A 17,635-nucleotide genomic window follows, 5' to 3' on the forward strand; every position below is an offset into this window, starting at 1 on the left:
GAAATCACTAGGAGAATGGACACCCTTGATGTGCAGACGGGGGAGATTCAGTGCAACCTCACGGAACACATAGTTCAAACACAAGAATGGCAACAATCTGCTGATGCTCAGTTCACGATGCAGCAACAGCATGATGACCTTCAAGCGTACTTCCGTTTTCAGGGGTTCAATCCTTATCAAGGACCCTGAGTGAAAGCCAAGCTTGGGGGGAGACATCGCTCCCCCCACTGAGGTAACTTGTATCACATTGCATATTTCCCTTTCCAATTGCATATTTGCTTTCCAATTGCATCTTATAAAACTTGAAAACAATATAAAAATTTGCAAAATAGAAAATATCAAAAAGATAGTATAGGTTTGAGTCATGCTAGGTAAGACAAGCTAGTTCTCTTTGTTGAAATGATGAATAGTTGCTCTGTTTTATATCTCTGATATATGGGTTCTTGGTAAATGCTCTCTCAAAGATTGAATAAAAGTAGCCAACAGTTATCCGGGAACCTGAGGTAAATGGGCTGCACTTGCTGATCTAAGTCTAGGTTGTTGCGAGATATGAGATAGTAAATAAGAGTTGCTATGATCCTGATACTAGTTTGACTTGAATTCCGGATGTTTTGTTTTTCAAAATGATAAAATTGAAAGTTCCTCATTTGATATAAATTCCTACCAAAGCCAAAAATGTGCTATCATGATTAAACCATACATTTTGGTTGCTTGACATTCCATTGAACTTTGTCAAACTCTTGTGACTTGTGTAGATACTTCTCATGCTCTATGATCAAGATCATACACCCACATATATGCACATGCTAAACTCTTACACTGGGAGCTAAGCAATATTCCATTCCATATCCATATTACCACCAAAATAAATTCTCCATGCTTTGATGTGTTTTCTTCTCCTAAAAAAAGAAAAATCCTTTTGGAAAAAAAAAGAAAGGAGGGAAAGGCATGGTTATGAAAAAAAAATAATAAATAAAAGTTATGCTCCATCAAGCATGAGCATGATTGAAAAAAAAATGTAGCCGTGCCCTCTCCTAATAAATAAAAGAAGGATTTTTGGGAGAAGAAAGTAAGCACAAAGGAGAAGCATTTTCTTTATTTTCTTCATACACCATTTCCACTATATACCACACACACATTATGCACGATCTTGATCTTGAGTATGTTTAGTTATCTACTCTAGTCTAAGTTTTTGACTTAGTAATAAATGTGAATGCAAGTATTCCATGTTTGATTCTTACCAAGCTCCACATATAAACCTTAGAGTAGGAATCAACAAGGCAACAATTCGGTGAGGAATTTATGTTGATACACTTAGAGAGACTAAGTGAATCAATTGAGGAACTTGGATTTCTTTGCAAAATCATTTGAAAACTTCCGGAATAAGAGTTGAATAAAGATTGGGTGATTAGTGCTCTAGCTACTGTTCTGTCTTTCAACCGCCCAAGGCAAGGAGAAGCAGTGTTTCGTGGGAATCAGGGGTAAGGGTAAGCCACCGTGCCAAAGATTATTTAATCTGAGAGAGAGTACATATACCTTGCACCTATATCTTTGAGATATGCAACATAGTAGCAACTCCTGATCAACAACCAAGTCTTTGTTTCCTTTCGTCCGTCACTCGGGACGAGCAAAGGTTCAAGCTTGGGGGGTTTTGTTGACGGTCGTTATCGATCAGTTTCGACCGTCAATATTACCAAAATAGATGAGAACTAGTGATGCTTGCAATGCATAAATATATTAGAACAATAATATTCCACTAGTATTAGGTTTACTAACCTTTTGCAGAGAATGACAATAAATTTGAGGAGAATTGACATCAACTCAAACGATAAATCAATCGGACGATGTCGAGAGATAGACTTATGTATGAATGGGCCAAGAACTCAGAATTGACACGACACAATGGGCCAAAATTCACAAGTCTACGGAGGAGAACAACAGAGGAGGCCACTTGCCGAATATGGGCCAGGTTGGGCCGGCCCCTGGTTTGGCCAAACCTCCCGTGGCGGCGATGGTTGCAGGGTTTGGATGGACGACTGGGATTGATCCCCAATGGCGGTTGGAGGGTATTACCGACCATTCCAACCGTCACAACTGTCATTACCTGCCTATAAAAGGAGCTCCTCTTCTCACTTCACACACACACCTCAAGCAAGAGCTCTCTCATTTCTCTCAAGTTTAGTTTAGTAGTATCTAGCTGGTGGAATAGAATTAGAATAGGAATCAGGAGTCCGGAAGTCTTCGGAAGAGTTCGGGTATTGCTCTAGCAGCTTTCCTTTCCTCTTTTGTAAGCTTTGTACTTTTATTAGAATACTCTTCTATATACATTTATGGTATTGAAATACTCTCCGAGTATATGAGTACCTACTTTACATTATGTTCATGTTATACTGAATATACGGCTAGCTTATCTGGGAGATGCTTTGGTGCGGGTATAGTGTTTGCTTATGCAATTACTCTATGTCATGACGATGATATTAGAGTAGTATCTGGTAGTTTAGACATGGTGTCTAGATTACGGGATATCATTATTTGGGGTTATATATTGCGGATGAGAGGTGGGCCGCTGATGGTGACAGCTCAGTACGGGTATTCCTCCGCGCATATATATAATCCTAAGTTATTTTCCTGGGGAGGGTATTCCTCCGTATTTAGCCCCGGTTGGATGGTCATGACGGGCTGTCGTGAGGAACTCGACAGTCAGTGGTGGCTTCTCGAAGTACCAGGAGGGCATCGGATAGAGGGTATTAGCTAGTATATCAGTTAACTAGAATGTATGTATACTATGTATATTAGAAGTATAGGAATATATTTCCTTTCTCTTTTCTTTCCACCTAGCTTAGATAAATTATTATGAGGATGAGTAGAAATGCTTGTGTGTCACTCTACCCTTGGATTATCTTAACCCCTGCTGAGAATATGATTATCACAAGTAATATATAGATTATAAGTTGAGTTCTCTCTACATGATCTTCCCACGGGATAAAATAAATACGACACCCTTGGAATACTCTCGGGTGAAATGCTACAATGGTATATCCGTGCGCTTGCGGATGAAATCTGTAACCATAATATACCATAAGTGTTTCTACGCCATTGCTGGGAATTATATTTCTAGTAATATCGTTAAGAAATACCAACACTAACACTAAGTGATGACACAAAAGAAGTGCATAAAAATGTTTCCAGTATTATGTGGGGTGCTGAATTTATGTAAACAATACCACTTTGCTCCAAATATAGACGAATCATCTAACTCTTGTTGACCTTCTTGGTCCCCCACTTCTATTGTATTATGTACTATATTTTTTGGATGGCCTACTCGCAAACGTGACCACGACCACAACTATAATAGTAACATAGGACCAAATATTTCTAATCTTGCCATCTCGGCACCAATGCTCAATTGTCTATACAACACTGCAAGTACAACTGCTCCCCAATTGTATTTAGTTTGGTCTTCTTAATTATCCAAATATTGGAGGTATATAGCAGGCACACTATCTCCAGATGCATCAGTGAAAACAATGCAGCCAAGAATTTCTAGGATAAGTGCTCTAGTATGCCAATCAATCTCACGCTGAGTTGGGTTAGCTGGCATTACTTGAAAGCCATCATGCAATTTGCTCAAATTAATCAAGTATCGCGAGTAACTCACCGAAAATGTATCATCTGCATTTTTTCTCTTTTTCTTCTTCATCTATTGATCTTCCGGTGGAATGCCTAGGGTAATCTCGATCATATCACACCAATGTCCATCAGATTGGCCCACAATTGGTTTTCCATGGATAGGCAAACCCCACAGACAGCTAACATCTTGCAAAGTAATTGTCATCTCCCCTACAGGTAGGTGAAAGCTATTTGTCTTAGGTCACCAACGTTCAACTAAAGATGATATCAAATATTTGTCGACATTAATAGCCTTCATCTTTGCAATTTGAAAAAATCCAATATTTTTTAGAGCCGATTGGCACAGCGGGTGGTAAGGAATTTCAAGATGATGATGCCGTATATTCATGGAAATACTAGGCCGTATCAAAATATAAAGCAATTACTCATGGAGAACAACATTAACATATGAGCTCAAAAACAGATTTCAACACAGCACATTGAAAAAATACTCACATTTTCTGAAATACAAGATATTTTGTGCTGGCCGTGAGGTATCCATAGTAAATCACTGAACTGGTCACTGTCATTCATTTTCTTAAGCTGCCATCGGTGTGAAATACTGAGAAATTATATTACCAACGCAAAGATGGTCTATGCAAAAATGTAGGCACCAATTCAGTATTTCACAAACAACTCCCATGACAAATCTAATATAAGTATTCATGTGTTTCTTTAACCCACATTATCAAAAAATAAAAAAACAGTAACAAGATGCACATCTATCAGGATAAATCAAAGATATATATGAAGTTAGCTGAGGTGGACGGCAGGGAAGACCTGTAGGGATGGGGCAGCAGGCATTGCTATAAAGGGAGTAGACGGGCGGGCAGGCAGCGTAGCCGAGAACGAGGGCCACGGCGACCAAAGCGCGCCCGGCGCCCTCGTAGCGGCAGCGGCTGGGCCACCCTATTCCGGGCGTGGAGGGCAACGGCGGCGGGCAAGAGGGTTCGCTGAAAACGAGTCTTAATAAGCTAGCGACTCGTTCCTCTTCTCATTTTCTTTTTTTATTTTTCCTTTTGATCGGCCGATGCAGCCGCACGGATGTTGGACGTCATTGTCTATAGTGTCAAGGTCTGAATAATTTGACTAACAGCGTCCATATCTGGACATTGTATTCCTCAGCGTCCATCCTAGTCTTCAAAATCCCAACATTGATTTACTAGATATTTAATTAATGGGTGATTAATTATTATATATAAAAAAATCGGGTTTTTAATGATTTAAAAGCAAAGACTAAAAATAAATTTTAATGAAAGTAACTCAAAATCAACTCTAAATTTAAGATTGAAAATTTAAATTTTAGCTGATAAGTATAATCTGTTTATGGTTGAAATACAGGGGAAGGTTGTCCATCACACTCGGTCATAGGCGATAGGCCCAAGCAGACCGTTTCCAGAGGCCGAAATCCCCACCGCTCACTCCGAAGTCCAAACCCTAGGTTACTCATGGTGCAAGAAGAACCTAACATCACCACCCCCGACGCCGGCCACCCCTCCCCACCATCCCGCCTCCTCTCGAAGCACCGCCCTCGCCGCGGCGCTGCTGCTCCCCGCGCGTCCCTGCATCCTCCTGCTCCCCCGCACAGCCAGCCCAACCTCAACCTCTGCCACTGCTGCGGTGTGCGCTTCCCGCCGGCGCCGCCGGGGGCCAAGCGCCGACCGGTCCGCCCCCTCCGGTCCCTCTGGCGCGTCGTCCTCCTCTGCACGGAATGCCTCTCCCTCGTCCGCTCCGCTGCAGTTTGCTCCTACTGCCTCTCCCTCGACAACCTCCCGCCCGAGGACTCCTCTGTCACTTGCCGATGCTGCAACCGCTGCGTCCACCCCTACTGTATCGCAGGTGAGCATCGCGCCGCCCTAATCCAGCCCATCGATGTGGAGAATTTCATCTGCGTCGATTGCTGCCCGACCGTCAAGCCGGGTGGAAAAAATGGGGGCGCCTCTTCCGTGCATATGCTGCAGGCAGTCGCCAGGGAGCCGAGGAAGGGGGATATCGTGGCTGAATCAAAAGAGAATGCTGTGAGGAAGGCTATGGAAATGAAGCTGGCTTTCAAGCGTGCGAAGGAAGCGCTGGTCTCTGCTGCTGGTGGTAGGGGTTCTCAGAGGACGGTTGGTGGTAAACCAGATTTGCCGGATGAGGAGTTGGCGTTGCAGCTACATCTGGCGATGAATGGGTCTCAGAGGTTTTCACGTGCCGGGAACACATCTGGTGGTGACTCAGCCGAGCAGTGCAAGGGTCACAAAAGTGTGATTGGTGGGAAGAATTTTTATGGAGATCAGGAACTTTGTGTTACCAATATGATGGATCAGCTTGATGATGATGAGGCTGGAGTAGAACCACTGTGTCGGATCAGGAGGCCTTCTAGGCGGCGATTGGATCCCTCAGTCACTATTGTTCTTGCGCTAGAGTATGTGGATGGTAAACATGTCAAGGAGAGTATGAAAGGTAAAAGGAAAGGTCATCTTGTGACTAAGAAGCAGAATGACTTGGTGGATCGATATAAGAGAAAGTATAGCAAGAGGAATTCAAAGAAGCAGACAAAGAATGAAAACCCTGAATTCAAAGACATCTCTGGTGGAGAAGATAAGGATGATGAGTGATGGTGGTAATTACATAGTTCGCATGAAATATAACTTCTCTGGAGGTATGCTAAAACTTTAGCAGAATTTAGTTCTTTCTGCTTTTATTGATTGTATCCTGTTCCCTTTTCCATTTGTTTTTTAGTTTTTACTCTTCCATTCTTCTGTTGTTTAAACTACAGGAAAAAAATTATGTGCTATTGCTTAAATTTGTATGCTTCCAAATGCCGTTGTTATGATGGTCCTGTGGTGGATGCGAACATGAATTCTAGTTTGCAAAATGCCACATGACAATTTTGCTTTGCTGATACTGATGATGTCCATAGTCCCTTAACATTTTTTTTGCCTAGTTAGTTGTGACCATAATATGGCCATATGGCAGTGTGAATAGCCTCTATGAGATGTTGCTGATGGAACCCCCTTCTGGTGGTGCACCTGTGAAAATGGTGGTTGATGATCACATGTAGCACAGTATCTTGCAGAGGGATAATAGTTGGCCATCAGCTGTGATAAAGTGACTAATCGGTGCAGCCAACTATTGGAATGGTTTTGCTGATTCATGGCTAAGATGTTTGTTGTGTGAAAATGATGTAGGGGTTGGTGGGGGCACTAACTGCAGGGATAACAACTGAGGAGATATGAAATAAAATCCATCATAAACAAGTTGGTTTATTTAAGTTAGTTGATTTTAGTTTTGGTATCATATCATAGAGCTTCTTTACTCAGAAGTCAGAAGTGCTATTTTGCAAATTGCAAATCAAAGTAGGCATCTGTACGCTAGGGGATTTTACAATATGAACATGTATAAGGGTATGGATCGTCACTTTAAAGAAAAAGTCTATCTCACTCCCTCAAACTATTTTGAAGGCGCACTTAGCCCCTAAAATATTTTTTTTGGCTCACTTTACCTTACAATCTGATTAGAACAGCTAACTTTAATCGCTTATGAAGTTACAATATTACTCTGTATATAAGTCATTTTAAATCTATTTTTTTTAGAACCGGAGGTGGTGATGACATAGCCTATGTTACAAAATATTTTCAAAATTTACATGACAGTTTGCGTGCAGTTTTAACTATCGATATTTACATCAGTCTTATGCGCCTCCAACATATGCGAACAATGATAAACAATACCAAAAAATGTTGAGACGTAAGGTATAATGTTATCTATCACCCTGCAAAATTTCAACTTAAATTATATCATGAATAAAGAGAACCAATAAAGTGGAATACCGTTAGGAATGTTAGCCTTATTCAGTAATTCAGGGGGCTAAGTGCATCGACCCAGTAGGGAGCAAAATGGACCCTTTTCCTACTTAAAATAAATTTTCTAAACAACTGATAAATTTGTTGCTTGTTTGCAAAATGGACCCAGAAAGTCATGGAATGTTTTCCATGCCTTATTATTTTTCTCCAGGGTTATCGTGGTAGCAGTGTTGTAACAACATTGTGCAGAGACTATGATGATAAAAAGCAGTGAACACATTTTGTATGTGCAATGTACACAAGTGTACTAAGCATTGTGTTGTAAATTTGCTGATTTAGTACTAGGTCCACCATCCAATCACGAATAAATTTTGTTTCAGACTTTCCAAAGTCAATAAGGCATAACTTTGATCACTTATCATGCAAATGGTTTAATGGATGGGATGGGTCGGGTTTGGTCAAACCCATTTTTCAGGGCGTTTGATTTGGGGATAAGTGGGATGGGTTGATCTCCGAAGGGAATATTCCCCCAAGATCCGGGTCAGCTTCACAGCTCAAAAACTGGTGTACCAATCGAAACCACTTCCTCTATGTCATTGACACACGGGCCACACCCTCCATCCCTTGCGCCAAACAGATAATGGGACCATCCATCCCTCAAAGATCACCATCCCTTGCGCCAAACAAATAATGGGACCATCCATCCAAAAAAACAGGGATGAGTCTAATCCATCCCACCTCATCCCCAAAACAAATACACGCTTAATGCTTTTGCTTAAATCCAAAATTAGTTGCATAAGTGTAATAATTAAGAAAGCTTTTGTTTAACTTGTACTCCCTCTGTCCCCAAATGTAGCTATTTCTGGCTCAGCTCTGTTCTGTTTCGTAGCCCAAAATAGCTACATTTTGGGATGGAAGGAGAACATATTTGGCTGTCATTTTCATATGCCCAAAACCTATATTGTAAAACAATAATTATGGTTAAAGTGAACTTATTTTGACTGCTGGGCTCTAAAATGACATTTATCATTTTTCTTTATATTTCCATCTCCCATGACTAGTCATATAACTGCTTTATCATGTACTATGTGAAATGAAAGTGCTACCTGTAGGAACCAGAACAACGAAAACAAGTCTAAGCATAAGTTGTCTGGGCAGGCAGCAAATATTGATAGCAAATAATCCCTCTGTCAGCTTTTGTCAGCACACATCTCACCTTAGTTGTCTAGCTTGGCTAGTAAGTTATACCCTGCTTAGTCCAGGACAGGTAGTAGCGGTAGCCAATCACATTTTATAATAGTCTGTAGCAGGTTGCTATTCAGGATGGTAGTCAAATTGGTTTTCAAGCTATAATATGTTGGTTGTCACAGCAATTGACCTTAATTATGCTGTACTACTATAAATAGAAGGCTGAAACCTAAAGCTGTAGCTTCACAGCAGAAAAAAAACACTTTAGTGTTATAATACTTTACGGAAGAGAATATATCTGTGTAGAGGTAGGTGTTTGATTCCATCAAATATTGGAAAAGGAGCAATGAAGAATGTGATCAATATTTGCACAGAAAAAATTGCTTGTTCTACCAATACATACGAAGCATAATAATAAAAAAAAGGAGTAACCATTTAACTAGTTCTTAATTCTAGTAATTAATAGCTACCATGAAAACAAGCCACTGGGAGAACCAGGAAAATCTGAATTGGTGACCATGTGTGTTTTGATTTGTTTCAAAGACCATCTATGCAAACATCATCAACTGATAACAACCCTACCCCCATCCTTTTTCTCCATTTTTTCAATTTTTTTTGGCTTCTCAGGTTGGCTGCCACGTTGTTTTTTGTGCAACAGTGCTTCCTGATTGGGCCAGAGGAACAGGTAGTCTGCGGTTGGACAGTCATCGCACTATTTATCAGGCATTGGGTGCTGCTTCATGTCCGGTATGGGCAACTGGGCATGGGCTGTTGGGGGTTTGCATCTCAGACATGCATAGTCCTTCATGTTTTGCACAAAAAGCTTTGATATTTTCTAAAATAGTGAAACAGTCCACCCACTACCTACATCTCATTTGAAATTTTGCCAAAAATACCATTATCCTTATGTGAAATATAATGTGAAGTTTAGAAAATTTCAGTTCTAGGGATAGCGCTGTAATTGTAAAATGTATGAGGACAATGTTGCAAAAAGGCATCCAAAACTTATCTCCTCCACTGCCTACCCCATCTCCAACCCCGCATGGCACCTCCCTATGCTGAACCTGGCCGCTGCCCTGCATCCCTCCCCTCCTCCCCTAGCCGCACTGAGCCGGCAGAGATGGCGCCGCCCCAAATCCGGACAATGCTGGACCTGGCCCAGATCCAGTCACAACGGACTCTGCGGAAGGAGCGCTGCCACGGCCACCTGACCTGGGAATCTGAGTAAGGTAAAATCATGGACAACGGCAGCACGCGATAGTGGTGGGGCATACGAGGATGAGGGGCACTGGGTGGTGGCGCTTCCTTTCACTGTTGCACCCAAGGAGTGCTCCGTGGCCATCTCCAGCTCCGGGGACTCTCTCTGACGACTGCACCCTCGTTGCCATCGATGGAGTGGCCAAGCCGTTCACCACAGCATGGTCGCCTATGTGCTTCTTCGACCGGCCACTGCTCCAATGTGCTTGTCGTCGACTTCCTCAGTACGTACATGCATTCCAGCGTGCTAGCTTTTTACCTGCTCCAAGCTGTCTCTTCTTTTTCTCTTGGCCTTGTCGTACATTTGTTTACTTTACAAGTGGATTAATCAAAATTCTCATTCATCAACCTTCTTTATGTTCAGTGTGTCAAAGCTAACAAAGATGATTTTTTTTGGTCAACGAAAATAAAATCTCTGATTAGAAGTGTATGATCTTTCTAAGTGTGATTGTTGCTGCATCCTTACCGCCATCAAACCAATTGATTGTGAACTGAAGTCCTCTTTTTTTCCTCCTGAAGAAACACAAGCTGTTGCGGTTACTGTTGCAAGGTCTTTCCATCGACAGCATGTCTGTTTCTCAATCGATTGCCTGCCCAAGCCTGTCTGCATACATTGTCTGCTTATTTTGTGGACATCTCTTCAACTGTATTTATCAACCAACAAATGAATGCTTTCGATTATGATAGTTGCTTACTAGTTACTACTAGCAAATTCGCACCACTCATGACTTCTCCATTGAATGTTTGCTAGCTGTGTTTGATGCTATATTGGTCAATTTTTGAGGTCCTGTAATATGATAACATCTACTTTGGCAATTTGCACAAGCTGGCTGTCCTTCTGTAGATTGACGATCATGCTAGAATTTATTTGAAGGTAATCAGGTATGCATGGCTCAGCATTTGTAGATTGGAATTGGAGAGGCGACTACTCCATGCTCCGCTGCCTCTGCTGCCTCTTGATCTCCCCTCCTCTTTAGCAAGAAGAAAGAAGTGGCATATAAAAGTTGGACAGAAGCAATAGAAAGGATGAGATCAATTTTTTTCATGACAATATCAGAGAGTAGAACATGCTTGTTTCTAGGTGACATGACAAGTTTGAGAATTAGAATGCAGTAATTACATAAATGAAGCAGTCCAATGATTGGTACTTGCTAATCTTATTTGTTTAATCACTGCGTACCTGTGGGTATTCAGTTTTCTAGAGTAATCTAGGATTTTCTGTGCCACATAAGTACAAGGTCCGCAAAATACTTGTCTCTGGATAACCATTTTTACTACCTCCGTACGATGACATTTTGCTTAGTTGCCCGGAGTTATTTTCACCAGCTACCTTCCTATGATACTTATATGGAAGAACCATAGAGGTCTGTTTATCAATTAGAATAATAATATTATATTAGATTCCTGCGGTGTTCTTTCCTTTTATAATCTTTTAAGTTGGTAACTAAGCAATGGTGATTAGGATATCGATGTGTGGTGCAAAGAAGAAGGCACGCATATTCGGGAGAACAGTACATTGTTGGAATCAAAAGTTCCATTACACAGGTAATTAATTGTTTCTTACAATATATCATATTGCAATTTTCCCTTTCAAAAAAATACTTATCATATTTGGGAGAACAGTACATTATTTCATACTCCTCCCTTCAATTTGATGCAAAAGGTTCCATTTAAAGTACCGCACGATTGATAACGTTGACATATTTTGAGCTTCCTTCCAGCGAAGTGCATAAATTTAACATATTTGGGGAAAAAGAAGTCAATTCTACACATCTAATTGGTAAAAGTTAGTGTACTGTTCACCGTGTAGTATTTCTGACCAGATGATACTGTTTCAGTAGCTGTCAATTTTGTCAAGAAATTAAATCTTGAAGTCTATCTATAGTGATTATATTATAAATGAAACCATTTTTAGTTAGTTTTCGTATCTTTGTTTGCATAAATGAAACCATTTTTAGTTATTTTTCATATCTTGTTTGAATAAGTTCACACCCATCAGTTTAGCACAGCACACCTACTAGAACCTGGCAGCAGGGCACAACTCAGGAGATGTGCCTGCACATACTGTCCAGATTTGGGGGTCTCACATAATACTGGTATGTCTCAGAAAGTTAAGATATCCTGATGGGTGATTTCTAGAAGAAAGTACATTTTTTGCTTCTTGGAAAAGTATACAAACTATTGTTCTATTCTATTTGCTGCGCTAACCTAAGCTGGAGATCCATATACGATTATCTGTAACGTGTTTATGACAAAATGCACTGCACTTCCATTTGTGCAGACATGTCTTCAATTGGGTTCGTTGAAGCTTTGCCGGTGGTTAACTTTGTAGATAGGGCTACTAGACTAAGATTTACTTGCAGTGCTTTTGATATCATTTTTTTTAATGAGTACTAGAATGAAGTGTGTATGTAGATGATCTCCCATCATTATGTGTTGCGTGCAGTTGATCTTGATGGTTGTTCATGCTTCCTGATTTTTTTTTGTTTGTAAGCTATTGTCATTATGGTATTGTAGATATATTTTTTAGGCTAAATGAAATTATAGAGGAACATTTGGTCAATAATAGTGAACATATATTTAGAACATTTCCTTTGCTTAAGTTATGTTTCATGATTGTAGCGAAGGATTTTTGGGTTGTTGATCAACTTCTTTCTGCATATGGGATAATTTTTTAAACTCAATTTAGGAAACATATTTGGCGTCTACAATTTTAGTTTTTGCATATTCAAGAAATTGATAGTTATCAACTTTTGGCTAAAATTTGATTGACACAAACCTGAGAACCCCCCTTGAATTTGCTAGATTGATCTCAAATTTTGTGTGCGATGTATCTCATTCCACGCATACTGGGTTTACAAAGCACTGGTCCCTCGATGACCATGCATATTGTCCAAGGTGTTATATCATTAGTTTCTAGTTCCTGCATAAAAAAACTACTGTTTGTTCATAGTATATTGTGATGGCATGGTTATCCTTATGCCACTAATTAAGGCTAGATTATCCTTGCCTTCACAAATATATAGTAAGGTCAACAACAGTGCTCCCTTCTCACAATTGGCTGCATATTAAAGTCTGAACATTTACTTTGCGAGAGAAAGAGGTTGTGAGAGAATGAGTTGGAGAGAAAACATACCTCTGTTGTCCAGGATAGAGTACATGGTATCTGTTGTTACTTGGCTTGCATGTGGTATGATAGATTACCTGGCCTATATCCTCTGTGTACCTTTAGTTATTTCTTTTATCATGTTCTCTGTTAATATTTATATACTGGCTGATTTGATGCACAATGGAAATGCCTCGCTGTTATGGTCATCTTCATGGCATGGAATCGTTTTGTCCATTTTATAATTAACTACTACATTGTTTTCTGCTCAATATTTTTTCTTCCACTAAGATCAAAGAAGAGTGTGTTACTAGATTGTACTCTCTCCATTTTAAAATATAAGGCACAACCACCCTTAACCCAAAGACCAAGAAATAATTATTATCACCTCATAGTTTCGATTACCCTAATAAATAGAATGCACCCAATAATATTAGAGATCTTGATGGTGGAGGTTTTAAATAATAATATTTGAGTGGAAAATATGTGTTAGTTAATGACATGTATATATGCACGCTGCCTTATATTATGGAATGGAGGGAGTATTGACAGTTTGCTTTCTCTATAATCGACTTCTGCCATTTCAGTATCCAGCCAACATACATTTTGTTTATGCAGTCTGGCATTTGAGTACCGACTCAATGGCTCAAAATTACAGCAACAATATGGACGTTACCGAGTTGACATGTAAGCTTTGTTGATAGTTCTTTTCGTTGTTGCACTTGTGCTGATGGTTACCTTTGATTGTTTGGATGTTAAAAGCTTCAGGGAAGTGCAACTTTCTCCTAGAGCAGGTACAATAGCAGGCTATAAGCCAGCTATAAACACATTTCGAGAAGATAAAAGAAGAGAGAAGGGCAGCGGGCTACAGATTTGTAGTCAGCTGCAGCATCCAAGGTGCATGTGTGTATGATAGGTTGGACCAGATATTAATTATGTAGTATATGTTTATAGGTAACTATTATATGAACTGGCTTTAAGTTGGTTGTAGATGATCTGGACCCAGCAGCTGGCTGTACTATTAAACTTGCTCTTACTAGCCACCAAGTCGTGCTTACCTGGGTGCTTACCTGCCTCTAGTCATATTTATATACTGTATTGGCATTAATTGATAAAAGTTCAACGCGCGAATCACGAAGTGATTTTTTGCCACGAATGCACCCGATATGTCCAAAAATCATGTTTTGGTGCTTTTCGAATTTTTCATTCCAGTGAAAAATATCGCTCCCACGTGTGCCAATATTAGCATTAATTAACAATAGTTCGTCGCGCGAATTACGAAGTGATTTTTTTTGCCAGGAAAGCACCCAATACACACCAATATGTCCAAAAATCATGTTTTAAAACTTTTAAAACTTTTTTATTCCGATCAAAAACATCGCACCCACGTGTGCAAATATTGGCATTAATTGACAAAAGTTCGCCGCGCGAATCACGAAGTGATTTTTTGCTACGAACTGACCCAATACACACCAATATGTCCAAAAATCATGTTTTGGTTGTTTTTGAACTTTAGCATTCTGGTGAAAAACATCGCACCCACGTATGTCAATATTGACATTAATTGACAAAAGTTCGCCGTGCGAATCACGAAGTGAGTTTTTGCCACGAACGCACCCAATACACTCCAATATGTCCAAAAATCATTTTCTGGTGCTTTTTTTAACTTTTTCATTCCGGTCGAAAACTTCGCACCCACGTGTGCCACTATATGCCAATATTGGCATTAATTGACAAAAGTTCGCGGCGCGAATCACGAAGTGAGTTTTTGCCACGAACGGACCCAACACACTCCAATATGTCCAAAAATCATGTTTTGTTGCTTTTTGAACTTTTGCATTCCGGTCGAACACTTCGCACCCACGTGTGCCAATATCTGCCAATATTGGCATTAATCGACAAAAGTTCGCCGCGCGAATCACGATGTAAGTTTTTGCTACGAACGCACCCAATGCATTCCAATATGTCTAAAAATCAAGTTTTGGTGTTTTTTGAACTTTTGCATTCCGGTCGAACACTTCGCACCCACGTGTGCCAATATCTGCCAATATTGGCATTAATTGACAAAAGTTCGCCGCGCGAATCACGAAGTAAGTTTTTGCCACGAACGCACCCAATGCACTCCAATAGGTCCGAAAATGATGTTTTGGTGCTTTTTGAACTTTTGCATTCCGGTCGAAAACTTCGCCCCCACGTGTGCCATTATATGCCAATATTGGCATTAATTGACAAAAGTTCGCCGCGCGAATCACGGAGTGAGTTTTTGCCACGAACGCACCCAATACACTACAATATGTCCAAAAATCATGTTTTCGTGCTTTTCGAACTTCTTCATTCCGGTCGAAAACATCGCACCCACGTTTGCCAATATTGGTATTAATTGACAAAAGTTCGCCGCGCGAATCACTAAGAGATTTTTTGCCTCGAACGCACCCAATACACTCCAATATGTCCAAAAATCATGTTTTGGTGCTTTTATAACATTTGCATTCCGGTGAAAAACTTCGCATCCACGTGTGCCAATATATGCCAATATTGGCATTAATTGACAAAAGTTTGCCGCGTGAATCACGAAGTAAGTTTTTGCCACGAACGCACCCAATACACTCCAATATGTCCAAAAATCATGTTTTGGTGCTTTTTGAACTTTTGCATTCCGGTGAAAAACTTCGCACCCACGTGTGCCAATATCTGCCAATATTGGCATTAATCGACAAAAGTTCGCCGCGTGAATCACGAAGTAAGTTTTTGCTACGAACGCACCCAATACACTCCAATATGTCCAGAAACCATGTTTTGGTGCTTTTTGAACTTTTGCATTCCGGTCGAAAACTTCGCATCCACTGTCACGCCCGGAAATTCACTAGTAATTTCCGAACTTATTTGTGCATAAAACCCTCGTCCAGGAATCAGCCGAGGTACACAAATTGACAATTTAATATACAAATCCATCATAATAATAACGTTACATACTTACAAAAGAAAAGAAAACAGCAGCGGAATAACAATCTAGCGATGGCTTCAACTCCACTCCAAGAAGCAGCTCAACTGGGGTATAAGCCAAACGTCTTCCCCTTCTGGATCCTTTTTCTTCAACTGAGTTTTGATGATTATTGCAAGAATGAGCATATGACATACTCAACAAGCCACACAGCAAATATGCAAGTGCACAAGGATACCAAAGGATGGCATAATATAGGCTCATTTGCAAAAGCAACATTTAGCAAAGATTTAAGAGAAGTAAAACAGTAGTGTAATTAATCAGAAATTTTAATCAACACTGAACAGCACCCCAATGCTGCACAGGCCCAACCAAACCTGAACAACCAACCCCGGTCGTACAGATCAAACCTCTAAACCAGGAATTATCCATTCCAAACCAGGAGTTAAATTAATTATCACATTATTAACATTAATGAGTAGTGTGGGACTAATCACGAAAAACATTGCTCAACTCGCCCATAACCGCGGGCATGGCTATTCGAATAGTTTTACTCTGGCCAGAGATGTACCACTGTACCCACAAGACACAGCCTCAACATCATGTCTACTATGCGTCACGATACTGAAAAGTACCCGAATAGAGGCTGTGACAATACCCTCTGCACAACACAACTCACCACAGTGCACCGTTCCTGGATCATAATCTCCCCCTCAAAACCAGAGGCAATGGACTCCCCAACGACCCCCACGGACTTCTCGCCGCTTCTCAGTCTGGCACACCATAATGAATCATGCTATACAAAAGATAAAGCCGTTGCCCACGCTGGCTTGTGGTTGGCACGGTAAATGTTTCACAACAGTAGCTCGCGAACCGGTCCTTAATTGTCATGAGCACGACCTTCAAAACCGTGTGCTCACAACCCGCCATTGACAAGTTTTAATAATCAATTAATTATCATAACACGATTAACCATCGTGAGCTACCATTATATATAATCATAAATAATAATGTAGTATATATGATTCATCCCATTAATAAGCTAATGTTTCTAAGCATGGCTAAGCAATTCTATATATATAGCATTTAGCTGAAACAAACCAATATATAAGGTCCAAGCTAATCAAATTATAACCCATAGGAAAATAAATTCATCTTCGGCCATTAATTAATTGGGAAAGGCTCACCACCCGATGACATTCGAAAATAATGCATAAGTTGAAATAAAACAATAGCTTTAAACGAGTTCAACATGCTAAAAGGTTGTTTGGGATCTGTGTGACTTGCCTTGCAATAATCGGTCTTCAATTAATCCTCTGAATCTCTTCCGACGCACTCATGAACCTTCGCAACGAAAACGCTCTCCTCCGGAACGTCGGAAACTAAAGCGAATGAACAAAATTCAATAAAACAGTACAAAAACAAGCATAAACAGTACATATGGATATTTTTAACATGTAGATCTTGATTTTAGAAAAATTTAGCAACTTGAACCACTCGAATCCGAGTTACGATGATTTAGTTATGATTTTCCGAAGTTTTAATCTATTAAAAAAAACTGAAAAAGAGGAGATGATGACGTCATCGACGGCAACCACCACACGGATGGCGACCTCGCCGGAGCTAGGGTGGTCGGCCGGACTAACCAAGGGTACCTACGCGTAGAGAACGACGAGACGAACTCCA

General features: G+C 40.3%; 1 protein-coding gene across 8 annotated transcripts; it reads left to right on the forward strand.

Moving 5' to 3' along the window:
* The first annotated feature begins 5,052 nt into the window (after window positions 1–5,052).
* LOC127776626 (uncharacterized) lies at window positions 5,053–14,065 on the forward strand. 8 transcript variants are annotated; one of them, XR_008018204.1, is made up of 4 exons: window positions 5,053–6,313; window positions 9,304–10,126; window positions 11,365–11,447; window positions 13,627–14,065. XR_008018204.1 is itself a non-coding variant. In XM_052303108.1 (2 exons), exon 1 carries the CDS (start codon window positions 5,118–5,120, stop codon window positions 6,267–6,269), a length of 1,152 nt encoding a protein of 383 aa, XP_052159068.1. In that variant the 5' UTR covers window positions 5,053–5,117; the 3' UTR covers window positions 6,270–6,313; window positions 13,627–14,065. The 8 variants fall into 8 exon arrangements, 3 of the variants coding, with proteins under 3 accessions (XP_052159068.1, XP_052159069.1, XP_052159070.1); XR_008018203.1 differs by lacking the exon at window positions 9,304–10,126 and having other exon boundaries at window positions 13,627–13,695; window positions 13,771–14,065; XR_008018202.1 differs by lacking the exon at window positions 9,304–10,126.
* The last annotated feature ends 3,570 nt before the right edge of the window (window positions 14,066–17,635 follow it).

Source organism: Oryza glaberrima, chromosome 6 (assembly GCF_000147395.1).
Source record: "Oryza glaberrima chromosome 6, OglaRS2, whole genome shotgun sequence".
In the NCBI taxonomy this organism is placed as follows: Eukaryota; Viridiplantae; Streptophyta; class Magnoliopsida; order Poales; family Poaceae; genus Oryza; species Oryza glaberrima.